The following is a 27,830-nucleotide window of genomic DNA, read 5'->3' on the forward strand; positions in this document are numbered from 1 at the left end:
CATTACCACCAACGAATTACACAAACAAATTACATAGAGTTTGTGTGTGTATGTGCGCTCGTTGTTGCCACCTTACGGCTTCACCATGGCTATAGCATTGCCAGCACAATTCAAACATAAAGTATCACGTTTTCGTTAACGTTTTTAACGTTAACGAAAGCTTTTCGTTTCGGTTAAAAACGAGATACAATTTATCAGGCATGCTTAACCAACGAAACGATATCATTTCGTTACGATAATCAACGTTAATAAACGAAACGAAGTCATTTCGTTTCGTTTATTAACGTTAAGATCGTCAAATTAACGAAATGATTTCGTTTCGTTTTCTGCCATATCAAAACGAAATCAAATCGTTTATGTTGATTATTAATTTCAAACTATGCTGGCAAAGCTGATTGATGGCGGAGTCATTAAAGGTGAAAGCATTATCCAAGCTGATTGCAACTTTTCTCATGAATTTTGACAGTACGAACATTTCTCAGAGTATTTTTGACATTACCACCAACGAATTACACAAACAAATTACATAGAGTTTGTGTGTGTATGTGCGCTCGTTGTTGCCACCTTACGGCTTCACCATGGCTATAGCATTGCCAGCACAATTCAAACATAAAGTATCACGTTTTCGTTAACGTTTTTAACGTTAACGAAAGCTTTTCGTTTCGGTTAAAAACGAGATACAATTTATCTTGATAATTTCTTTATCGATAATATTTCGAAGTGTTTCAACGGAAACGGTGGAAATTTTTTGATAAACGATTAGCTTAACGTTAAGGTGCATCCCTGCTTTAAAATCACATGAAATTGTTAAAATAAAGTTCAAAAATAAATGATAAAAACTTTAATATCAATAAAAAGATGCTCTTAATAACAACAAACAAGCCTTATATATTCTATATATATCAATTGTTAAGGATTATCTCACTTTAAAATTTAAGCTAAAAAATCTAGTTTTTTTTTGAAACTGAGTCGAAAACTGTGCGTGTGCTTGTGCGAATTTCACCGATCAGCTGTTAGTTGCGCTACTTGGTAAAATTTACTATGGTTGACACACTTGTATAGGTACACTATGATCAAATGCACTGAACAAATCACCAAAATGCTTAATACAACAGAAAATCACAGCAAAGACAAGACCAACGCAAATAAATTGCCCAAATATTGTCCATACAATAAGTTTCTGCTTGTCGAGGAATTAGTGCTGCAGCGGAGTTTTTCAAAATTGCATCATGGACATTGCACTGTAATAGGAAGATTACAGCAGCATTTAGATGGATATTTTGTGCTCGAAAACATAAAACTAACACATTTACCGAAGTATTAAATTTTATGAATTAGCAAGTATTCTATAAATAATTTAATAAAATTTAAATCAACAGGAACTGCATTTTACCAGAAGGTTCTGTTAGCTTACGTGTTTTTAAATTTTCAGCTTGTGATGAACTACAAATTGGGAAATATTGTGAAATTATCGGTGAGGTTGTACTTTGGAATCCATATAATCCATGTGACAATTGGGTACCTCTGACACCACGTGCAGCTTTGGAGTTGGTTCTGCAGCATTGTGATAGTGCCACGAGGACTGATCAACTTGATACATTACAGAAGAAGTACCTGCCTGCAATAAATATATTCAAATTTGATTATATAGAATGTCCTGCAGCTGAGTTAATTGAAAGACATTTGAAAATACGTTTGCTTATACAGCGCGGCGAAAAGCAGTCCATATAGAAGTGTCTTAAATTTAATCTAAGGAAGTGTAAATACATTTCATGACCAGATTGAAACTAAAAGCCAAGGTAAGTGCATATACACTTAACTCATAAGAAGGTCAATGTCGCTTATCATTTTTAATTTTTTTTAGCTTAAATGAGACGCATCACATGACCGTCTGTACATTCGGATGTAATGTTCACTTGTACTTGAATGTACCAAAGTTTTAAATGTAAGTAAACGTTCCAAATATATGCTGATTTTGTCCAAAACTAAAATATCCCAGAAAAAACTTGTTGGAATACAATATTTTAATTATACAAGCTTTAAGACCCTGTAAGTCAACAATTCGTTTCATAAAATTAATTTCTTCTTAACATATATGTATTCATTATTCAAATCGAATACAGCGAAGTTAAAATAATTGATGAAAATATTTATGTTTTAGGGCTGAAGTAAAGAAATGGTTCATGTAATTATTGTTAGTTCAGCCGCTTCGTCATGCGCTTTCCACGCCTCCAGTCAGATCAGGTTCACAGAAACGTAGTTTTAACGATGCAGATGAAGAAGATGAAGAACCCCAGCGGGTCATGGGGTCAGAATATACCCGCGGTAGGTATGCCTGTCGTAAGAGGCGACTAAAATACCAGATTCAAGGGGCTGTGTAGCGCAACCCTTCAGGTTGCCAGCGCAATGTATAGCTTCTCCAAGCCCCCTCATCTATCCGCGGCGAATCCTGTTTCACTAACAGACGAGGCTCTTGCGGCCCCAAGCTCCTCATGGAATCGGGGGGTGGGGAGGGAAGGTTTAATGTGGCCATATAAATCGTTTCCGAGATGGTCGGGCTAGCACCTTAATGGTGCTGTGTTACCCTGTAGGGGATCGCAGTTTTTGGTCACCGACAACCAGCCGCCCTCCCATGAGACGGAACGGCGTAGATGTAGGACTTACATAGTCGGGCGTTATAGAGTTCACTTGGAGCTCCGGAGGATTTATTCAAGCTTGAGATTGGTCTTATTCGAAACTAAATCGTGGCTATGCAACGACTCTCTTAGTAGCTATAGCTTACGTTATTTTATGTGGTATTAGAATGTACCTTCCTGCAGTCCAAGTGTGCTTTTCATACCACCTAGCCTAACAAAACTATCTTTGGTAATGAACTATCGTATTTTTCATTTTTCGAAGTTACGATATCGTTTTTGTTTAAGGGGGCGTGCTCCAACCAACTTTCTTAAATTTCATAAAACTTATATATAATAGCAGGGAAATTCTCCATGCCAAATTTCAATATGATATCTTCATTTACGGCTTGCAAAACTTTAAAATTTTCTTCTTCGAAATGTGGTGGGTGCCACGCCTGTTCTGCAAAATTTTATCTTACCGCAAATATCAATCTCATGAAATCATGGAACTAGGAGATGTGAGGGCTGATTTAGCCTAGCGGTTCAATGTGGCCATATTAAACCGTTCCCGAAATTGCCGTCCCAAGACCTTGTGGAAGTGTCTTCATCGCTACAACAACAACAACGAAACTTGTGGTGCAGACAGTTCTTCATCATAGTGATATTGCATTGCGTCTGTTACTTATATTTGAGAGCAGCTTCCGCCATCCTTATGTCCAATCTCTGCAATAGAACTACATACTGGGACAGGAACATAGGGGGTGTAGGGTTTGTTTACAAATTTATCTTTTTAATATTATACTTTATTACTTTAAAAAATGTATTCATGCTATTTAATTTTGAATTTTGTTATTTCAAAAATTTGCATTCCATTGAAGATTCTTTTAATGTTAAAACCTACATTTTAACTATTTTAAAAATAAAATATTTTTATATTAAAACTAAAAGTGAATTCTATTAAGAATAATATAGAATCTACAGAGGCCTTAGTATATAACCGCAGCAGGTATGCCTATCGTAAGAGGCGACTAAAATACCAAACTGGCTAAAGGGGCTGTGTAGCACAACCCTTTCGAGGGCTTGCGAGAGGAATTTATAGCTTCTCCAACCAAATTGTCAACCTCATCTACCGGTGTCGAATCCAGTTTCATTAGCAGCCGGGGCTTTGGCGACCCCAAGTTACTCATGGATTTAGGGGGTGGGAAGGCGTAATGGCCTAGAAGGATCCATGTAGTCATACTGAGTCGCTCCCGACCATGGTCGCGCTAGTACATTGACCGGAATATACCGGATCTATATCCGCGAAAGGGCCATCAACATCGATAACAATCTCCAAAAACTTCGGGTAGTCTCTTTATCGCTACAACAACAACAGCAGGAAAGAATCTTTATCCACTCTAGAAAAAAAAACTATTAAAAAATCATTAGAAAGGGGAATGAGAGCTTTAAAATCTACATACTTAATAAGCTGCCGCTGTGGGTAAAGCAACATCGAAAATTAGGCAACCATTTTTTTTTAAGCGGGGTCGTTCCTCGACAGTGATTTGGCAAACATTCCGAGTGTATTTCTGCCATGAAAAGCTTCTCACTGAAAACTCGTTTGCCTTGCAAACGCTGCTCGAAGTCGGTGTATAACATCTACATAGGATCCGTCCAGCCTATTTGTACCAAACATTAAAAGGAGCACAACGCAAATTGGAAAAGAATCTCGGCCTAAATTTCTATATATATTTTTTTATACTTAGCTGAGCAGAGCTCACAGAGTATAGTCAGCCCGATTCTGCATTTCGACTTGGATTGGAATTTTTTCGATTTGGCAATTTTGGTATTCTGTGTTCCAATCTCTTTCGATCCAACTTCGAATCGTTCGATTTTATGTATTCTGCATTTCGATCGTTAGAGTTGTTGTTGTTGTTGTTGTTGTTGTTGTAGCAATGCTCGCCCCACCTAATAGCCGCGAGCGATCACAAATTGTCATCAATATCCTCTAACGGGAGTCCAAGGAAACTTGCCGTTTCAACAGGGGTGGACCATAAGGAAAGGGGTGTTAGAGGCGTTGGTTCCACATTACAATTAAAGAGATGGTTGGTGTCATGTGGGGACACATTGCAAGCAGGGCATACATTATGTCGGGGTTGATTCTGGATAGGTAAGAGTTTAACCTGTTACAGTATCCAGAACGAAATTGAGCAAGAGTGACACGCGTTTCCCTGGGGAGTATGCGTTCCTCTTCTGCGAGTTCTGGATATTTTTCTTCAAGTACTGGATTCACCGGGCAATTCCTGACATAAAGGTCCGACGCCTGTCTATGGAGTTCACCAAGGACCTGCTTGTGTTTTTCCGCTTCATACGGCTGGGTTCTCAGGTGCCGTATTTCCTCAAAATGCTTACGGAGATGACTCCTTAGGCCCCTAGGCGGTGCTGGTTCGTCAATCAGATGTCTGATGGGATGCCCAGGTTTCTGGGTATTCAACAGAAACTGTTTGGTCAGCATCTCATTTCTCTCCCTGATGGGGAGTATTCTCGCCTCATTATGCAGATGGTGTTCTGGGGACATAAGAAGACAGCCCGTGGCGATTCTGAGAGCAGTATTTTGGCAGGCCTGTAGTTTCTTCCAGTGGGTGGTTTTTAGGCTTGGCGACCATATGGGTGACGCGTAGCACGTAATCGGCTGGCTAATTGCTTTGTATGTGGTCAAGAGCGTTTCTTTATCTTTTCCCCACGTACTGCCAGCAAGGGATTTGAGGATTTTATTACGGCTCTGAATTCTTGGAACAATTGCGGTTGCGTGCGCACCAAAATGTAGATCCTGATCAAACGTCACACCCAAGATTTTGGGGTGTAGGACAGTCGGTAGCGTAGTGCCATCGACGTGGATGTTCAATATGGTCGACATTTGGGGCGTCCATGTTGTAAATAAGGTCGCGGAAGATTTAGTCGGTGACAATGACAGGTTTCGCGAGGCGAAAAAACTGGAGAGATCAGGGAGATAGCCGTTTATTTTATTGCATAGCTCATCGATCTTTGGGCCTGGGCCTGTGGCCATTATTGTGCAGTCATCGGCGTAGGAAACGATTGTGACTCCTTCCGGTGGAGAAGGTAGCTTAGATATGTAGAAATTAAACAAAAGCGGGGATAGGACACCACCCTGTGGCACCCCTTGTTTAATTCTCCTTTGTTTTGATGTTTCGTTTCTGAATTGCACCGATGCCTGCCGACCACCCAGATAATTTGCGGTCCACCTTTTAAGACATGGGGGAAGGGTAGACCCTTCCAGGTCTTGCAGTAACGAGCCATGGTTGACCGTATCAAAAGCTTTTGATAGGTCTAACGCTACGAGTACTGTTCTGTGGTGGGGATATTGATTCAAACCGCAATTTATCTGGGTGCTAATGACATTTAGCGCGGAGGTAGTGCTATGGAGTTTTCTGAAGCCATGCTGATGAGGGGCTAGCTGCAAATGTGCTTGGAAATAAGGGAGCAAAATGGCTTCAAGCGTCTTTGCCACTGGCGATAGGAGAGATATCGGACGATATGACTCACCTACGTTAGCTGGTTTCCCAGGCTTTAGTAGCGGGACCACCTTGGCCATTTTCCATTTCTCGGGTATGACAAAGGTGGAAAGAGACAGGTTGAAGACATGCGCTAAATATTTGAAACCCTCTTTCCCTAGGTTTTTAAGCATCGGCATGGCTATGCCGTCTGGGCCCACTGCTTTGGATGGTTTAGCGCGACCAATGGCGTCCTCAACCTCTCTAGCGGTGATGGTAATTGGTGACGCGCTGAGTTTGTGTTTATGTGCGCGTCTATTGGCTCTCCGTATATCTTTGTCGACCGTAGGATGCATTATATATTGTCGGCAGAAAGCGCTCGCGCATTTTTTCGCATCCGACAGCACCTTATCGCCAAAGGCGATGGAAACTTTGTCTTTGTGCTTAGTAGGATTCGATAGGGACTTTACGGTGGACCAAAGTTTGCCTACACCGGTAGAGAGGTTACAACCTCTTAGGTGCTCTTCCCATTTCGCCCGCTTGTGTTCGTCCACAAGCAATCTGATGCGTTGGTTTATATCCCTTATTTGGGGGTCGCCTGGATCAAGCTGCCTTATAAGGTCGCGTTCCCTCGCTAAGCTTGCGGCCTCCGCCGGGAAGTGGGCCGGATTTCGGGAATTCTCCCGGCGGGAATGAAATGTGCCGAGGCGGATTCAATGACCTTACGGAAGGCACGCTCCCCTTGGCGGGCATCAGTCGGGATAGGGAGGGCAGCAAAGCTGCTGTCTGTTGCAGATTTATATTCTTCCCACTTTCCTTTTTTGAAGTTTATGAAAGTGCGTTTTTCGGTGACGATGAAGTCGGCGGTACGCTCGAACGAAATAAGTATGGGCAGGTGGTCGGATGCCAATGTTACCATCGGCTGCCAGTTGACGCAGTTTACGAGTTCTGCGCTCACCATTGAGATATCTGGCGAGCTATGACAGCTTCCTACCATACGTGTGGGGGCGTCTCCGTTTATTGTGCAGAACGTCGTTTCGTCTATTTGATCCGCCAACATCTCACCCCTACTGTCCGCCCGCAAGTTTGAATGCCATAGGTCGTGATGGGCATTGAAATCGCCTAAGATAATGCGATTGTTGCCGGTGAGTAAGGCCTCGATATTAGGGCGGTATCCACTGGGGCAACAGGTGACAGGAGGGATGTAGATGTTGATGATTTCTAGATTTGCATCGCCTGACCGGACAGATAGGCCTTGACGTTCTAAGACATTGTCACTGCGGTCGATGCCAGGATCAAATATATGATATTGCACAGAGTGGTGTATAATAAACGCGAGGCCGCCTCCATTTCCGCTCTCGCGGTCTTTCCTGTGGACATTATAACCAGAGTAGGTCTGCAATGCAGATCTTGCTGTGAGTTTAGTCTCTTGAATCGCAGCAATGCGGATGTTGTGCCGCTTCATGAAATCGACTATCTCCGTAATCTTCCCAGTCAGTCCATTACAGTTGAACTGCAGAATTCTGAAGTGCATGAGGGGTGACGCCGCCACTCTAGGGGTAAGTGAGGGGTGACTTCGCCTAGGTTGTGGAAGGCCAGGACGCAATTGCTGTTGTGGCCTTGGGACTGGGCGCCCTTGGGCAAGCATTGGGGTACCCGGATGATTTGGGTTTGCGACCTGGCAACATGGCGCGATGAAACCCGTCGAGGGGTTGCCGTCGCGGAGACCAGAACATCTAGGAAAGTGGCACCACCCAAGGCAGGAGATGCATTGAGCGGATTTCGCAAACCTATATATTCTGTGATGGCAGACGGTGCAAACGGAGGCAGGGACTAAGAGTCTGTTTCCCTGACCTGCACGATTGCTGCCAGAAAAGAGGGGGGGGGGGGGGAGAAGAAGACGGGGGCAGGGGCTGATGCTCAGCATTGCTACCAGCTCTACTACGAAGGTAGTAGTTATGAGTGGTATCAGCTGTTTCAGTTGTTGGCGCCGTGTGGCGCGAGCAGCAGCGGGTACTTGTTGTGGCTTGCTGAGCAGCGAAGCTGCTGGAAGGTAGTGGAGATACGCTTAGGCGTAGACTACGGGACGCCCTTGGGCGTGAGCAGCAAGGAGCCACAAAAGATTTATAAAAGTTACGTGGACGTCGGGTTTTGGGATCAAGCCCAGAACAACCTGTCCGATGCAACCATCCCTTGCACGAGACACACTGAACAGAGTATGACCGTCCTAAAAAGATTCTTTTCTGGCAAATGCAGCAAAACCATTTCTCAGGACCGGGGTCAGGAGACGGACCCGGTTTGTGTTCGATACCTTCCCGGAGTAAGAGAATATGTAGCAGTCCTGCTGCAAGAAGCTGCTGGGAGGATGACAATTTGTGGGAGGGACGAAACAAATTAAATGGGGTCACACTGAAATGACAGTCCTTGGTCGGGAAAAATCCCGAGTCGCTCCGGTACATAGAACCGACTGCCTTGGGCTTTTTCGTTCATTTCAGAGATTCGAATTTTTCGTTCTTTTTCTGATGAACGAACAAGTTGTTCTTTTTGTTCATCTGTTCTTTTTTTCAAGCAAATTTGTTCACTGCTGCTCGCACCCGCGAAAAAAGCCACCAAGTATAGATGGAGGTGTGTATGCAGCAATGCTTTGTGTGGGTATATTTAAATGTGTTATGAATAAATAAGATAAATATATATGTATAATTAACTTCAAAAAAGTTGCAAAATTCGGAAGATCCAGGAAATTGAAAGAGTACAGACACAAATTGTACATATGAACTATCCAAGTTAAATAAATGTAATAATTAGTTTCTTACAAAACATGTTTTTCATAAATAGTCCATACATATATTGTTGTAGCAGTGCCACTCACAAAGATGACCACACATATCTTTAGTGTAAGTGGCTTCATCGACATTCGTGTTCACTGTGAATTTCTGCGTATGTATGTATGAATTTACAATGTTCGCGACCGAGAAGAGAGAAAGAATAACAAGATAAAACGAATCCTGTTTCACTAACTGACGAGGCTCTGGCGACCCTAAGCTCCTTATGGAACTTGGGGTTGGGGAGGGAGGGGATGGCCTGAAGGTTTAATGTGGCCACATAAATCGTTCCCGAGATGGTCGGGCCAGCACCTTAATGGTGCTGTGGTACCGGAGCGTACCGGATCTGTATCCGGCAAAGGACCATCACATCGATAACACTCCCCAAAGCCTTCGGGGAGCAACCTTATCGCTACAACAACAACAACAACAACAACTAAATGACTAAAAGAACAAATAGAACCGAAATCGAAGATCTAGTTCACTTGTTCAGTTGAGAGACCCGGTCAATTGAAGAAGTTCAGAACGCAACGACCCAACTCTATCAATCGTAGTTCCGTTTTTCTAAGTTGCAAATTAGTTAGCGGAAAAATATTTTATTTTTATTTTTTTATTAATTTATAACAGAATTTTAACAAAAATGTAAGTAAAACTTGTTAAGGAACGTAGAAGGCTTGATGATGATTGTTTTTTATATGTTTCCAGGTCAAAAACAACATGTCGATGTCCTTGGACGTATTTGCCCCGCAAAAGTATCTAACACATACTTGAAAGCATCCTTATTAAGTCGAAAGTTTTTTTTGAACCTAAATAAGAAAATAAGTCATTAAACTTTACCATTTTTAAGTTCAATTTCTTACAATTCGTCACTCATCTCAAATGGATTACACAAATCTCGCAATATTTGCCTTTCCATTCTCGCCTGGCAATTTTCGTATGCGTTGCTTTCCAACTCCACAAATAATGACTCGGCTATTGATTCCACTATAATAGACAGCTATAAATTGTGTCTGTTCGTTGGGTCCAGTTACATGCCAAAGCACGCTGCCGGAGTAAAGGAAGGTGAAGCGAAAACGTAAACAAACCTTGCGGAAAGAATAAATAAATCTTCATAAAGTATTTTTGGCCAGTGCAATGAAATTAGCATCCATAAAATTAAGAAAATGTCAACTATATTCGTGCAGGAATCTGTTTTAACAAAACTTGGTGGCCACGGCAGGGAATTGGCCAAAAGAGCGACAAAAACACACTTACAATTATGAAAGCACTTCACTCAAAAAAATATAACACTGCGGCAATATATTCTATTGCTTTTTTTTTGTACAAAATTGCGTGGATAATAAAATATAAAGGTTTTTCAGTGTTTTCTAACAAATTTTCTTTAATTTATTTTGTTCCACTGTTCACACATTCCGTACAAACAGCTGATTTCGAAAAATCATTTGCTTTTCCTCTTCTCGTTACCATTCCGTCGTAATACAGAATACCCAACTTCGATTAAAGCGGAGCGTAGAACGGGAACGTAATCGAAATGCAGAATAGGGGTGATTAATTTTGTTCGCATAACGGTAATCCGTAGCGGCATAAACTAATCGAGATAGATATAGACTTCTATATATCAAAATGATCCGGGCGAAAAAAGAAATTCATTTAGCCATGTCCGTCCGTCCGTCCGTCCGTCTGTCCGTAAACACGATAACTTGAGTAAATTTTTAAGTATCTTGATGAAATTTGGTATGTAGGTTCCTGGGTTCATCTCATATCGCTATTTAAAATGAACGAAATCGGACTATAACCACGCCCACTTTTTCGATATCGAAAATTTCGAAAAACCGAAAAAGTGCGATAATTCATTACCAAAGACATATTTACCAAGATATAAAGATGAAACTTGGTAGGTGGGTTGACCTTATGAAGCAGAATAGAAAATTAGTAACATTTTGGACAATGGGCGTGGCACCGCCCACTTTTAAAAGAAGGCAATTTAAAAGTTTTGCAAGCTGTAATTTGGCAGTCGTTGAAGATATCATGATGAAATTTGGCAGGAACGTTACTCCTATTACTGTATGTGTGCTATAAAAAATTTGCAAAATCGGATGAAGAACACGCCCACTTTAAAAAAAAATTTTAAAAGTAAAATTTTTACAAAAATTGATTATCTTTACAGTATATGTGACCCGGCCTATGAAAAGGTGGCTTATTACTCAAAAAAGAAATAACGAGAAACAGCTGTTAAAGATAAACAATACATTACTCCAGTAATGATATGGTGCAACAAAATAAAAATATAAAAGAAAATTTCAAAATGGGCGTGGCTCCGCCATTTTTCATTTAATTTGTCTAGGATACTTTTAATGCCATAGGTCGAACAAAAATTTACCAATCCTTGTGAAATTTGGTAAGGGCATAGCTTCTATGACGATAACGGTTTTTTGTGAAAATGGGCGAAATCGGTTGAAGCCACGCCCAGTTTTTATACACAGTCGACCGTCTGTCCTTCCGCTCGGCTGTTAACACGATAACTTGAGCAAAAATCGATATATCTTTACTAAACTTAGTTCACGTACTTATCTGAACTCACTTTGTCTTGGTATAAAAAATGACCGAAATCCGACAATGACCACGCCCACTTTTTCGATATCGAAAATTACGAAAAATGAAAAAAATTCCATAATTCTTTACCAAGTATGAAAAAAGAGATGAAACATGGTAACTTTGTAAAATGGGTGTGACACCTACCATATTAAGAAGAAGAAAATGAAAAAGTTCTGCAGGGCGAAATCAAAAGCCCTTGGAACCTTGGTAGGAATACTGTTCGTGGTATTACATATATAAATAAATTAGCGGTACCCGACAGATGATGTTCTGGGTCATCCTGGTCCACTTTGGTCGATATATCGAAAACGACTTCACATATACAACTAAGGGCCACTCTCTTTTAAAACCCTCATTAATACCTTTAATTTGATACCCATATCTTACAAACACATTCTAGAGTCACCCCCGGTCCACCTTTAGGGCAATATCTCGAAAAGGTGTCCACCTATAGAACTATGGCCCACTCCCTTTCAAAATACTCTTTAATACCTTCCAAATGATACCCATGTCATACAAACACATTCCAGGGTTACCCCTGGGTTCATTTTCGTACATGGTGATTTTCCCTTATTTTGTCTCCAAAGCTGTCAGCTGAGTATGTAGTGTTCGGTTACACCCAAACTTAGCCTTCCTTACTTGTTTTTTTTTTAATAAGAGTATGCCTTGCTAATTAAAAATAGACAAAAGCTTACGAACCGGCACGTGGAAGTTGGCGATGTTCTAGTTATTTTTATTTAAAGCAAATTTTAAATGTAACATGTAAGATTTGGAGGTGTGCACATACACAATACAACAATGCACATATTTAATTACGTATTACATAACAACAATTGCTACTACTGAGCATAAGCTGCTCTCCGTGTACTCGCTTATGTTAACCCACCACCACCACCACTGAGTACTAACTTTTGCAACTTGTATTACCAATGATGGAATCACCCCTCTATTTTTTCTTTACTCCATGTGTGTTTGGATGTTTCTACGTTTGAGTTGCCTGCGTAAAATCATTGAAATGGGAAAATAATAAAAACAAAAAAAATAGACTAAAAGAGGCATAGATACGTTGCGGTGTTGACACAAGCAGGTCGCGCAAATAGTGAAAGGTAGAGCTGAATAACGCGAAATTAAGTGGCATTTGTTATTTATTTATTTGTGTTTTTTTTTCTTATATATGGGTATATAAACAATAAAATTTTAATGCCGCTATTGCGCTAATTAGTCTGTACAAATTAATGACTTTTTGTTATCAGTAAAATTATCGAATGAGAACTCTTCGGTACAGCTGAGGTAAGAGACTGGGTAGAAAAGGTAAAGAAAATAAATGTAAATAACGGAGTAAAAAATTTCATAATTTTGTCAATCTTAACGGGTTTATAAAATAATGACATATGTATAGCAAAAAACAGTTTAAGAAAAACGAAATTTGAAAAAAATCTAAGAAAAAAGTTAAAATTCACCCAAAAAAAGAAACGGTTAGTTAAACAAAAATAAATAAATAAAGTGTGGTCTCAAAACAATATCGAATAGATAACGTATTTAACATGATTGGCAATAACCATATATTTTTTTTTATTTATTGTTATTTATTGGTTTGGAGAAACGAATAACCAAATTAAATAGAAAAGAATAAAAATAAAGCTTTAAAAAATACAAAAAAAAAAACAAAATATTACAAAATTAAATATTTTTTTTATACAAAAAATATAAGATTAAAGAAACATAATTAATAACAACAAACTTATAGAGTTTTCTTTTCTGAAATAAATTGTTGCCTAAGTAAATGGTAAAGCCTTAATAGAAATACTCCTACCCCAAAAAATTTCCAACATTTAGGCCAGGTGTTTCTGTAGTTGGTTAAGCTAAGCTTAAACTAAATTTGCTTAAACTCTAGTCAAATTTAAACTCCAGTTAAACTACTGAGCAGTTTTCAGTCACAGTTTAAGGCCGCCTTTGGGGTATGCTTTTTTGTGCGGCAACATTGTTTTTTTATTATCTAGATAATTTGTAAATACGGCAACAGCTGGATTTTGTTTACCTAACAAACATGGAAAAAAATTCTCCAGCGAAATTATATATATAGTTCCGGAAGTGATATCCAACATCATTATTTAATTTTTCTTAAAACATATAGTTCTCTCGTTGATATCCAATTTAATTTTCCGATCACTATCCAACCTTTGAGAAGTTTTGTAAAATTAATAGTTTTCGAGTTGATATCCAACGTCATTAAATATTCCAATTAATATCCTAATTTCGAGAGATCTTGAGAAATATACAGTTCTCAAATGAACATTCTCCAGTTGGTATTCTACATTGCATATCGAGTTAAGGTGGAGTTGAAAAAAATCTCCAAGGTTGTACCACCAAAACCAACAGCTGTTTATTGTGAGAAATAAACACCTAATTGACAGCAGTAATGAGGCATAATTAATCAAAAATATATTATATAGGCATCCGCCGTGGTGTGATGGGAGCGTGCTCCGCCTACCACACCGAAGATCCTGGGTTGATGCCCCGGGCAAAGCAACATCAAAACTTTAGAAACAAGGTTTTTCAATTAGAACCCACTTTTTCTAAGCGGGATTGCCCTTCGGCAGTGTTTGGCAAGCACTCCGAGTGTGTTTCTGCTATGAAAAGCTCTCAGTGAAAACTCATCTGCCTTGCAGATGCCGTTCGGCATAAAACAAGTATGTCCCGTCCGTTCTTGTAGGAAAAATAAAAGGAGTACGACACAAATTGGAAGAGAAGCTCTGCATAAAATCTCTTCGGAGGTTAGCGTGTCACATTTATTTATTTTTTAAATTATATGTATTTCTTACATTTGAGTAGTCAAAGAACCACAAGTTGTTAATTAAATTTGTTCAACTAAGTAATAGCATTTTTTGTTTTATAAAAAATTGCCTTTTTTTGCTGAGTACGCTATGATTCTCGTTAAGTTGAGCCACTGTTTTGAAACAACTCTTGAGATTTTAGAAGTATGCCAAGTTATCAATATGAGCTCTAATGGTACTCAAGCCCAAATGCTTGTTGGGTATATTCGACGCCATTTCGAACGAACGGAAATCACCGATAGGTTAACTAGAGTTTAACCCAGCCAGATCGGCCGCTTAAGCTCAGCTTAAACTTCAGTTAAAGTAGACTTAAAAACTGCAGAATAAGGTTAGGCGTAGTTTAACTGACAAACTGAATTGAACTTGTACTGAAAAACCGGGCCTTATAGTGCATGCAGAGAACATAAATGGATACCCCGTGTATTAGCTGATTTTCACAAGCGTGTTGTCAATGATAATACAAATTCATTAGCAATTATTTCCTTCAATTCAATTTACTTTTCTAAAAATTTGTGAAGTTAGGAAAATAAATTGTCACGATCAGCTGGTTTAGCAGAGTTGCACTGCCACACCGCCATTTTATGCGGGGTAAAAGTGTGACGCTTTTGCGTTGCGAGCAGGCAACAATTTTCACAAAAGAACGAAATACCCCGTAAAGGCGTTACCTGCTTTTTAGAATAGAACAAAATATATTTACAACCCTTGCGCGGCATACAAAAAGCGTAGCACTTTTGCCAGAAAAGAAAACGCTATTAAAGAAATGCAAGGCGAATTCAATACCAGGCAAGGCGAATTCTGTACCAGGTGTTGTTATCCCAACAGCTGATTGCTTCTTCTTGATTATTTTCGATACATCGCCTTCTACTTTAAAATGTCAGTTAATCGAAATCAATTAAAATTTTCTTTTGACTTGACATTCTTCTGCACGGCGAATTGGTTGAATTCGCTTTGCCCCCACGTTGTATAGATTCGCCTTGAATTATGCAATAAAGCAAGGCTAATTACGTACAAGCTGTTGTTATCCCATCAGTTGATTGCTTCCCCTTGATAATTTCCAAACCAAGGCGAATCTATACAAGATGATGGCAAAGCGAATTCAACCCAATTAGCCGTGCAAAAGAATAAAGATAAATTAGTATTGCTTGTACACAGAAAGTAACAAGAAGAAGAAATCAGCTGATGGGATAACAGCATCTGATACTGGATTCACCGTGTTTCCAAGCGAAGCCTTTGTTCATCAAATTAATCAATTCTACTTTTCTTTCGACTTGAAATTCTTTTATTTTTTATTGTTTACTTTCATCCCTAACTCTTTTTATGGAAAAACCAATTGAAAAGTGTTTCACTCCGTACAAGTTGTAGGCTAAAATGTATTGCGTTTACTTACTCAATTATTTGGCGCTTAACCGTTTAAAAGATTATGGCCGCCGAACAAGACGCGCCAGTCACTTATTCCCTGCGCTAACTGAGTATGCCGCCAACTGGTAACACCAAGATAATTGAAATCGTTTTACAGCTGGTCCTTCCAGCGGAGTACGGGCCGCCCTCTTCCTCTGCTTCCGTATGCGAGTTCCGATAAATATACTTTCTTAGCCGGAGTATCAGTATCATCGTTCATTCGCATTACAAGGGCTAACCAGCGTAGTCGCTGTGTTTTAATTCGCTGGACTATGTTAATGTCAGCGTAACGCTTGTAGAGCTCATCATTAAATCTTCTTGGGTAATCGTCGTCTCCAATGCGTAGGGGTCCGTAAATCTTTCGAAGAACTTTTCTCTCGAACACTCCTAAAACCGCCACATCCGATTGGTGTCATGGTCCATGCCCCCTGCACCAAAAGGCAGAACGTGTGCGATAAGTGACTTGTAGAGCATTATTTTCGTTTGTAGAGAGAGGACTTTACATTACAATTGCCTACCTAGTTCAAAGCAGCATTAATTGGCCAGAGTGGTTCTTTGCTGGATTTCTAGACTAACGTTGTTGTTTTTGTCCTCATTCACCATAAAACACATTTTGTACTCCTCTTTTTCCAGTTTGGATTAAACTGAGTATATGGGGCGGGTGTACAGGCCGATAATACTAATGTCGCCAATATACGCCAGTAATTGCATGCTTTTATAGAGTACGAGCCAGACCCGTGCGCATCTTGCGAAACCAATATAAAAGTCTCTTATCAAATATCAACAGAAATCAGACGTTCTATTAATCAATTAAAATTACAGCTTGCGCTGCCATCTAGCGTATTGTAGCAACTGCCGGTAATGCAGTGCAAATATTCACAATAGTGCCATAGTACAAATAGATTTCTTTGTGTGCTTGTTGTTGTTGTTGTTGTTGTTGTAGCAGTGCTTCGCCCCATCTAATAGGTGCGACCAATTACAAATTGTCATCAATGTCCTCTAACGGGAGTCCAAGGAAACTTGTAGTTTCAACGGTGGTGGACCATAATGAGAGGGGTGTTAGAGGCGTTGGTTCCACATTACAATTAAAGAGATGGTTGGTGTCATGTGGGGACACATTGCAAGCGGGGCATACATTTTGTATGTCGGGGTGATTCTGGATAGGTAAGAGTTTAACCTGTTACAGTATCCAGATGGAAGTTGAGCTAGAGTGACTCGCGTTTCCCTGGGGAGTATGCGTTCCTCTTCCGCAAGTTTTGGGTACTGTTCTTTGAGTACTGGATTCACCGGGAAATTCCCGGCATAAAGGTCCGACGCCTGTTTATGGAGTTCGCTGAGGACGTGCTTGTGTTTTTTGGCTTCATACGGCTGAGTTCTCAGGTGACATATTTCCTCATAATGCTTACGGAGATGACTCCTTAAGCCCCTGGGCGGTGTGGGCTCATCAATCAGATGTCAGTTGGGATGCCCAGGTTTCTGGGTATTCAACAGGAACTGTTTTGTTAGCATCTCATTTCTCTTCCTGACGGGGAGTATTCTCGCCTCGTTATGTAGATGGTGTTCTGGGGACATAAGAAGACAACCCGTGCTGTTCAAAGTAGAGTCGGATGAGCGCATACTTAAGTGGGATCTGACCTGTTGGGATTCCAAAAGTGCAAATCAAACCTGGTAAATCCACTGTCTACTAAATCTTCCTGTAGTGTTTATCAGAAGTATTTCCCTCATGCTGACTGTATCCCATCTGCCACATTCGCAGGTCAGATTTTGCATGACATTGTCCGGTGTTAACTCAACAAATGTATCTTCTACTCTCCGTCATTGTTGACTGAAATGAATATACGCTCCTTTACCAAGACCGATTAATAATTGTTACAGATGGAAGTGGACCTCTCCATGTTATCGACTCAATCATGCATCCAGCACGGGAACTAATTTACTGGCCCATTTTCCTGCCGGATGGCTGCTTCATTGCTCTAATAATTTTTTAATCTCTGTGCTGGCTGAATACAGGTAAAAGGCTCGGAATTTCATTACATCTAAGCAGCAAGCGAGAGTCTCGAACCCGAGGCGGTTGCCTGTAACTTTCCTAAAAACATTTATTTGAAATAGTTCGAACGTTAGTCGGGCTAAAATGTCAGGGCTTACTGAAATGCTACCATTATTTTAGAGATACTAAATTATTGAAAAAGTCTTCTTCTACTTCTTTAAATAAACTCCCCGAAGGTTTTAGGAAGTATTCCCGATAGTGGTGGTCTTTTGTCGGGTGTTAGTCCGATATGTTTCGGAAATTAGCATTATTAAGGTTAGCGATTTGACATGACCATAGCATATCTTCTAGGTCTGTGGGGTTTAATCGCATCTTACGACAGGCATACGCGCGAAAAATCCAAGCCCCTTAAGCTGCTGCGGGGTTAAAAATATACTTCCACAGTTGGGTTACATCGTTTGGCCGAAATATTGTTTTCGAAAAGCAGCTGCAAGCTAACTGGATATCCTATTAGGTGTAGCGTGCGTCACATTTTAGTCCTGAGAGTTGATAGTGGAGGTCGGTTTTTATGCACATCTAAGACGATTGAGCTATGATATAATACATGAATGTGAAACAAAATTTAAAATACATTTCTTTAGTGCTAAAGAAGTTTAAAAATACAAAACAATATATCCTAAAACTATGCTAAATTTGAATTTATGACGCAGTGAAGAAAAACAAAAATTACTAAGTATCACCTGAAAGCACAAGAGGTTTGAAACTTCTATACCAAAGCAAACAACCAACATTCTAGAATTTTCTTCAAAATCTACAAATTTCCAGCACTTGCACAACGGACTTCAAAATGGTAAGTTTTTTTGTACAACGAAGCCTAAAAATCTGCAACACTTTTAAAAAAAGTTCACAAACCCATATCCTTCCCGCATAAAATTTATGTAACATCTGTAAAACATTTACAACTGCTTAGCATGATTCGTTTTACATAATAGTATATGTAACACTATCAACCTGCTTGTCCTTCAGTCCTTTTCCCACTCACAGGCATTGCATTTCGTCTTACGAAACTCTTTCTGTAGTTTTGAGTACGCATTAAATATAGTATACTAGTAGTAGTAACAATAGTAAGAGCAATGCAATAACAACAAAAACTATTTCTGCATTGGGGATACTCGGCTGCGCGATAACGGTACTTTTGTTATGCGCCCATCCATCGTCATCGCTCATTTAGAGCTTTTTCAACTATTCATTATGCTACCGAGCAAGCATTCGTTGTGCATGGGTGTATCTAGGGGGCGACGAGGGGGGTTGTCTTTAACCCGTCGTAGCAATTTATTGATTTTACAATATACGCAGAAGGAGTGCTGCCGAAGCGACTGTCCTCGACATATGTGACTCCTGATCATTCTAACCTTAAATAAGCGACTACTACATCACATTACTTGACAATATCCCACATTTTTCGAGTATCGGTATACCTTCCTGTTCCCCGGGGCGCTCTTAAAAATGTTTTTACTAACTTAGACCGCGGGGTGTTTCAATTTAGTAAGCTAGGCAATCGCATTCCCGTTTCATGACGAGTATGTTCCTATCTCCTTACCGTATATTGGGGGTTATATGACTTATTACGTTATCCAAAGATAAGTAAAGGTCTCGTCCGCTACGAATGCAATTAGGCGTATAAACTTTGCTAGTAATGTGTAAATTTTCAGAAAAACATTCGAGTCGTTTGGATCCGAAAAATTTCGACTTGCCAATGTTGAAGACTTCAGACAAGACAATTTACATTTTCGAGCGCACGGTTTCTCGACAGTCTGGCAGCGGAAGGGAAGGTGGATTTATCCTACCTTTTTAAGTTCATATGGAACAGCAAGCAGTTTGTTGAAGACTATATGGTTGGATACAAATATGCCTTCACTCCACCGTAATCGAGGGCATTCGCAATGGACATAAATCTCTCCGAGGGAAAATGTGGGAAGCCATATACATGTCCTTTCAATCTAACCTTAGCTATCCTGACATGGGAAAAGTCGCCAATGGTGCGTCGGTGCATAGGCGGTTTCTTGCTGCTCGTGCTAATGGAGGACTTTACGCGCCTGGCAAGCGGCAGTAGACAAAGTCAGAAGCGTGATAGAACCCTTTTCTCAGAAATGTCATGGGATGAGATTGCCAGAACATTATCTTCGCAGCGAAATGCATTGCATACTTTGATCAGCTGGGCCTTTGTGATACCACAGGATGAGTTAGAGCACTTCCTTTAAGTATGTGGGAAATTTAACTATTTTGTCAGTCTAATGTAGCGTCCAATGTGATTGAATTCAGCAGAGCCAAGTTTCGCTATATATCCGATGAAGTACCTGTCCTCAACACTATCTATGGGGTATTCCATCCCATTTCGACCAATTTTGAACCCGACCCCTTTAGAATTGGCTGAACGTTTTTCTTCTTTTTCTAGCTTACGAAAGACGTTTTTCAGAATTTTTTCATCCTACTCAAAAAAAGTTATGAATTTAAAAAAAAACACCGTTGACCGTTTGGGATCTTTTTTTTTTAAATTTGTTTTTAAATGTACTTTTCGGAAAAAATACAAAAAAAATTTTAAAGTTTTTTTTTTTAATTTTTCAGTTTTTCGAGATTTTTCGAATTTCGCCATTTTTTTTTCTCATAAAAAACTTCAATCAATTCTGCAATCATCCCCACTAATCCCGGAGTGGGTCGATTTTTTTTTATTTTTTTTGTTTAATTGAAAAAAAAATTTTCAAAAATAAAATTTTTTTTTTATCAATTTTATTTATATAACAAAAAAATGTAAGAAAATGATTTTTAAGTATTCTTTTCTTTATATATTATGGTAATCTACGATTAAAATTACTCGCTTTCTGTGTCAGTCATTAATCCTGGTTATTTTAATCGTAGATTACCATAATATATAAAGAAAAGAATACTTAAAAATCATTTTCTTAAATTTTTTTGTTATATATCAATCTTATGATAAAAAAAAATTTTATTTTTGAAAATTTTTTTTTCAATTAAATAAAAAAAAATATAAAAATAATCGGCCCACTCCGGGATTAGTGGGGATGATTGCAGAATTGATTGAAGTTTTTTATGAAAAAAAAATGGCGAAATTCGAAAAATCTCGAAAAACTGAAAAATTAAAAAAAAAACTTTAAAAATTTTTTTTGTATTTTTTCCGAAAAACAAGTTAAAAAGAAAAAGATCCCAAACGGTAAATTTTTGAAAAAGTTATAGCATTTTGAAAACAAAAACGGTGTTTTTTTTTAAATTCATAACTTTTTTTGTTCCCTCAGATATCCTACTGAATCGACAATCCCCCGATTCCGATAAATACGTAACCTAGTTAATTTCTCTCGGTGTGACCAGTAGTATTCCTCCTTGTCGGCACAGTTCATAAATTACACCACTGTGACCTTGAACTCATGGCAATACTCTGAAGCGCCGAGAGGTTAGATTTTTTGCGGACTGTCTGCAATCTCTTCCTACCTCGAACAAAATTTTGTTGCTGTGGGGTTTCGATCGCCTTTTGAATGTCGGGGTAAGCTACAGAATCTAAGATCTAAGTCATCGAGCCGCCTTCATTAAAGGTATTAATTCCCCTTTAAAAAAATACAAAGTCTGATTCTTAAGGAGAGGGAAATATCCTCTTAGCAGATAGGTATGTCTACATTTCCATCAAGTTTAGAGCTATCTTTGAAGACGGCCGTGAACTCTGGTCTAGATTAGAGCTAACATCCCATTCATGCCTCCGGAATTATAATGGGTAATTTATCGGTAAGAGATTAGGCATTATTTCCAGAGCCTTGCTGGGTGTTGAGGGCCGTGCGCTTGTTATAATCATTGTATCTGACCAAACAACATTGGGAGGGTGGAATTTGGTGCGACTGATGTATTTTGAAACTGTGTTCATTCATCCCTTCGATTGTACGAAAAATTACCCTGAAGCTGGCAGAACGCTGAACAAGTTTTATCTCCAAACCATTTCAAATGGTTCACTTGGTTTTGTTGATCTTCCGCCAGGGTGGATAAATGATGTATGTTGGAGCAAATTTCCGTCATCCCTTGTAAAATTTGGTTTGGAGACAAACCGGTTGGGGCGTTGTTTCGTCAGCATCATTTTATTTCCTATAAACCAAGGGTAAATTTCAGTATTTACAGCATTCACTGCTATACCGCGAGATTCTACAGCAGTTCTCTTAGAGTTTGAAACTCTTTTTCGGTTGCTTTTATATCTATGCCATCTCTGTGTGCGGTGATTTGGCAACTAATCTGTAGAGGGAATAACACACCTCCTTAGGAGGTGCCTCTGGATGCGTACCGCGCTATAAGCAGTCTCTCGAACTTGATTGGATAGTCCTTTTTGTTAGAAGTAACTTCAGGAAAGTGGCCGCTCTAAACCTAAATGCAGTAGCTACGACATTACAAAAGATCTCGCCACGCCCCTGTTTTGTGTAAAGCATGTGTGCCTTTGCCCTGAGGCTGTAGTGCCGAGAGCACTCGCTAATAATCACGTTTGTGAGTTCATTCACATTTTCTATACATTTTCCCACACTCCTTGCTCCTTAATGCACACAAGGATATGCATTTGCAAGTGCATATTTTCCACCACAAGGCTTGTGCGTGTGGTTGTAACTGTGAGAGCGGCCGGCGGAATTCTTTCACATGCTTTTTGTAGTACAATGTCCGGGCCATGCATCCAGGGCAATGTTCGTGTTTGACGGGTATGGGAAAAAGATGTAGAAAATGTGTGAAAATAGAACGTCAAGGATTAAGATAGCATTTAGTTCTTTTTCACTGAGCGTTAAGAGTTTCCTTATGTATTTTCTTCTTTTTTTATGTACGTCTACAACGGATGCAGTTTGAATGTTTAACAATTGGACTTAAGAAAAAGGGCGGTTCTCACAGTTGAGTGATAGAAGATAATATAGAAGATTTGAGCCATTATAAAAACACCTACAAAGTATAACCGTTTCTGACATTACTAACGTTTTCCGCTATGAAAAAAATTACAAATTTCTCAACTGCACACATGCATACATATATTTTTTTCTCAAACAAAAACAAATTTGCATAATATACTTTGTTTATTTTTTTGTTACATTTTCTTCTGAGATTGATTTTTAAATATTTATGTTGCGAAAAACCTTCGAAAAAAACTTCATGGCCGACCAGGAGAGAGAATGGTTATACCTTGTAAGTGTTTTTATCATGATGTGGTCTACGGAAAAATATTTTTTCATTTATTTGAATTATTTTTCTACCTGGACGAGTTTAACAAAGTTAAAGAGTCGGTGTTTCATTATCTTAAATAGTCGGCTCGTCGTAATATACTTCTAATATCCACAGACTCGAAGATGTTGGTAACGGAGTATGCCGAATTCAATCCGAAAAAGGACAGCAAATGCCCGTAATACCCTCTAAGCCCTCGAGGCGTGTTTGTCGGTTAAAACAACAACAGAAAAACGGAGTAGGTCCTGTGCTTTCAATTGCATTGCTCTTCTTTTGTAAAGCTCAATATAAATAAAAAGTAGACTCGTAATAAAAAAGATGTTTACAGAAGTTTTTTCAGAAAAGTGTCTGACCTCTTAATTTTAAATTATATAAATCATTTATCCAATCGAAAGATACATTTTTTGAAAAATTCGTGGTTTTTTTTAAATATCATTCGTTTATTCCATTTCCTTCTACATTTCGGCCACCACTAAATGAATATTGCACAAATAAATATTTGACATACTGATTGTTTTTTTTTTTTTTTTGTTTTGTAATATTTACCGTAGTAATCGATATGTGCATTTGCATCTTTGTTATTCGCAGCGTTTTTGTAAACGTCACTTCATACATTGCCACAAATTCGGACTAGCAACCCTAATTTAGTTGACCTTGTGAAACGGCCATAATTTGTGAAATACATCCATATAAAGGGAGCATTCCCTGCACACTAGACAGGGTCGGTCCTCATATGAAATAAAAAGACGTGTCTCTAAATTTAAGTTTATGTTGAGACAGTATCGGTAAATATTTTTTGTATCGTTACAATCACATCCGAAATAGTTTTCGTCTGTTCTAATTTGATTATTTGACATCAGAGCTTTGGAATTCACATGTCATTATTATGCTGTTGAGAAATTCTATATTTGCTATATATGTATATGTCTTTTGAGCTTTGCTCACGTTTTCCCTAAATCATTTTTTCATAGATCTGTAAAACAAGTAGCATACTTTAAAGGGCTAAAACTGGTTTAAGAGACAACACCTTATAAAAACAAACTCTGATCACAAAAGAACATTAGAAGGAAATATTCAGCTTCTCAAAACCAAAATATTTGCAAATCAATTTCAAAAATTGGATGACAAATAGTCAAGTTAAAAAATTGGGTCACAAAAAGACTTAAAATCCATTTTTTAAATTTTATTTCCTTGAATCTTTTATTTCTTTGCATAAATTTTTCAGAAAATCTATCCACAACAAGTTTGAAAAATCTCTCAGGTTCAAATATAAAAATTCATATTTCCCAATTGGCCCTGTAAAAAAAAATATTAAAAAAAAATTTAGCTTTTTTTCGCAGGTGATACAAAATTATGTCCAAATTTCAGCGAAATCATTGATTCACAGCACATTACTGCAAGACTTGCAAGGGTCTACTCTTCCTCCCAGTATCGAAAGGTGGACTGCAAATTATCTACTAGCAAGCACCTGTCCATATCGGGATCGTAACATCCAACTCAGAATAATTAAACAAGGGGTCCTGCAGGCTGGTGTCCTATCCCCACTTTTATTTAATTCTTACATATCGAAAAGCTCCCTTCCCCACCAGAAGGATGACTGCAAGATAATGGCAACAGGACCTGGCCCATCCATTGATGAGCTATGCTAAAAAATCAACTCGCAAAATTTTTCACCGTCACCGACCAAATCCTCGGCTACCTTATTTAAAATGCTGACGCGGCAAATTACGGCAATGTGAGACATTCACGTTGATGGCATTACGCTACCTACTAGGTGCGACTTGCGATGCGCACCTACACTTTTGGCTAGCATGCAGCCGAAATTTTACATTAGGTTCAGAGCTGTAACAAAATCTTGAAGTCCCTAACTGGCAGCTTTGGAACAAAGACAAAGAAACGCCCATAGCCACTTATAAAGCACCGCGCTCAGAACTGCGACTGGATGTCTTCTTATTTTATTTATTTATTTATTTATTATTTAAAGTCGACGACAAACTATGGTCGACTGCATAATATAAAAGATATATAAATATACAACTCAAAAGATAGAATTTAAGATATATCGAGATTTCAACAATGTTATATTACAAACAAATATATATTAATGAACATTACTCTTTAATTTCGGAATATAATAATAATAAGAAATATGAGCAGAAATAAGATCTTGTACCGAGATCTTATACTGGCGGAATGCATCAGATCCCGCTCAGCATGATTTCGGAATGCAGTGGATTCCAATCTTCCTGTTGGAATGCAACAAGATTCCAATCAGCATGTCATGGGAATCCGGCAGTGCTAAGAGTAGTGTAATGAGGATACGCCATCACACGGCATAAAAAAGTAACATGACCTGTGTTGTTGGAATGCACCGGATTCCAATCAGCTCGATGCCTGACCCATAAGATTATACTGCCGGAATGCATACGATTCCGGTCAGTGACTCATGAAAAAGCATATTTTTACGTTGTTGGAATGTACCAGATTCCAATCAACACAGTACTGTCTTGTTCCTTCTTAATGATACATGTTGATAAATGTTCCTCCATCCTTAAACGAGATAGTTCCTGTTTTTTATGGAAGAAATAAAATGCCGGCAAATTAAATTAGCTTTTATCTCTTAAATTAGATAGGCAAGTATTGCATTGAGTATAGTGGCAAAAGTACATTCAAGACTGATACAGCTATACAAGTCATTGTAGTGCGCGCAGATAAGAAGAGGATTATTTTTAGCAAAGTTTCGTCGACAAAGGGGTAAATAGAAAGGAACGTAGTGTCTGGATACTCTAGGGGGAACTGCAAAAAACAAGCGGCTGATAAGGTCCGCAGAATCAATTTCTCCAATAATGAGCTTATGGATGAACAATACCCCCAGTAATATTCTCCGATTTTCCAGAGTGGGCAAGTTAATAAGAAGAAGTCTACTTCTGTATGGAGGAAGTTGGAGACTTGAGTCCCAATTAAGGCCGCGCAATGCAAATATCAAAAATTGCTTTTGAACTGACTCAAGACGCTTTATATGCTTTTGAGAAACAGGGGACCAAACGCATGAGCAATACTCGAGTATTGGACGAACCAGCGATGTGTAAAGAACCTTAGTGAGATACGGATCATCGAACTTTTTAGCCCATCTTTTAACAAATCCAAGTAAACCCAACGCTTTGTTGGCAATAGATGAAATATGCATGCTAAAATTCAATTTCGGATCAAAAAGAACACCTAGATCATTTGCAATAGATATACGCTCCAAAGGCGTACCATCTATTACATAAGGTTTCAAAACTGGCTTCACTCGGTGAAATGTCATATGCTTACATTTAGAGCAATTTAAAGCTAGTAAATTTGTTGTGCACCAACATTGGAACGAGTCCAAGTCGGCCTGAAGAAGATCCAAGGAACTCAAATCGGTAGGACAGTAAGTGTAGCAAAGTTTTACATCATCCGCATACATTATAGTATGGGAATATAATATTGTCTGTGGCAAGTCATTAATGAAAAGGGTAAAGAGCAAAGGGCCTAGATGACTTCCCTGGGGTACTCCGGAGGAAACTCCGAACGATTCCGACAGGTTGCACTTGAAGAGGACTTTTTGGGTCCGGTTAGAAAGATAGCTTTTCAGCCACATTAATAAGTGAAACGGAAAGCCCAGTAAATCAAGCTTATGAATAAGTAACTCATGGTTGACGGTATCAAATGCTTTGCTGAAGTCCGTGTAGATGACATCCGTTTGCTTGTTCGCTAAAAATCCTTCCATAACTATAGAGGTGAATACAAGCAAATTTGTAGTGGTTGACCTTTGACGAATGAAACCGTGTTGGCATGGAGATAAAAGACTAGAACACTGATATTGGAGTTGACTGGTAACAATCTGTTCAAAGACTTTATGAATGACTGAAAGTTTAGCAATACCCCTGTAGTTTTCAACTTTTGACCTACTACCTTTTTTATGGAGGGGTGTAATAAAAGACTGTTTCCAAAGTGCCGGGAATGACGCAGATCCCAGAGATAGCTCAAATAATTTTAAAATAGGCTCATACATGTTTTCGGCGCAGTACCTAAGCACGCAACTAGGAACACCGTCCGGTCCCGGAGAAAAGGTGGGCTTCAAAGATTGAAGACTCTGAAGAACAATATTACCATCAATAGCAGGATTCCTAATGTAATTCGAGCTATCTAAGCGATTGGGATATTGACCAGAATGAAAACCACTGGATGAATACGTGGACTTAAAGAACTCAGAAAATAGTTCAGCAACGTCGTCATCAGTGCAAGCTTTTTTACCTCCAAAGGTTAATGAGGAAGGATACCCAGAAGTTTTCCGCTTTGAATTTACGAAACTGTAAAACTTTTTTGGATTCCTAAAAAATTGGGCTTTACAACAACTCAAGTAATTTTTATAACAAAGCTGATTAAGACGGTGAAATTTAGAACGAGCTATTAGATATTTAGAGAGGTCTGCAGATGCTCTAGATTTCTTGAATCTCTTATAAAGCCTAGATTTAATGTTATTAAGTCTGATAAGTTGCCTTGGAAACCAAGGGGGCTTATTCGAACATAGGGTATAGCGAGTAGGAATGCAGGTATCAAAGAAGCCATCGAGCGTACTGTAAAATATAGAGATAGCCGAATCGACATCAGTGCAAGCATAGAGATCCGACCAATCATGGGAAGCCAACAGATAATTGAGCATAATGAAATTCGCTTTGTAGAAGCATCTAGATCGGGGACGAGACTGTACTTGAATCCTACGGGGTAGGCTGATATCAAGTGATATCTCTAGCGTAGGGTGAAGAGGGTCTTCTGGAAGGGATAAAGGTGGGATTTGCACAAGGGCAGTACCC

At 39.0% G+C, this 27,830-nt stretch overlaps 1 protein-coding gene and 1 long non-coding RNA gene across 3 annotated transcripts in view; one reads left to right on the plus strand and one right to left on the minus strand.

The window, feature by feature from the left end:
- Positions 1-979: 979 nt before the first annotated feature.
- The window catches only part of moi (modigliani), a 36,076-nt gene continuing 9,225 nt past the window's right edge, over positions 980-27,830 (plus strand). Inside the window, exons 1-4 of one of the 2 annotated variants that reach the window (XM_067757501.1) lie at positions 980-1,317; positions 1,380-1,799; positions 1,865-1,945; positions 18,453-18,592. In XM_067757501.1, the coding sequence (XP_067613602.1) occupies positions 1,070-1,317; positions 1,380-1,731 (600 nt within the window). In that variant the 5' untranslated portion in view covers positions 980-1,069 and the 3' untranslated portion in view covers positions 1,732-1,799; positions 1,865-1,945; positions 18,453-18,592. The remainder of the gene's footprint in view (positions 1,318-1,379; positions 1,800-1,864; positions 1,946-18,452; positions 18,593-27,830) is intronic. The other variant, XM_067757502.1, reaches the window with a different exon arrangement.
- On the minus strand, positions 9,507-10,360 carry LOC137233945 (uncharacterized). Its single transcript, XR_010947616.1, has 3 exons — positions 10,183-10,360; positions 9,789-10,013; positions 9,507-9,734 (listed from the first exon to the last, which is right to left on the minus strand). It is a non-coding gene; the product is annotated as an uncharacterized lncRNA (long non-coding RNA).

Source organism: Eurosta solidaginis, chromosome 5 (assembly GCF_040869045.1).
Source record: "Eurosta solidaginis isolate ZX-2024a chromosome 5, ASM4086904v1, whole genome shotgun sequence".
NCBI classification, from domain to species: domain Eukaryota; kingdom Metazoa; phylum Arthropoda; class Insecta; order Diptera; family Tephritidae; genus Eurosta; species Eurosta solidaginis.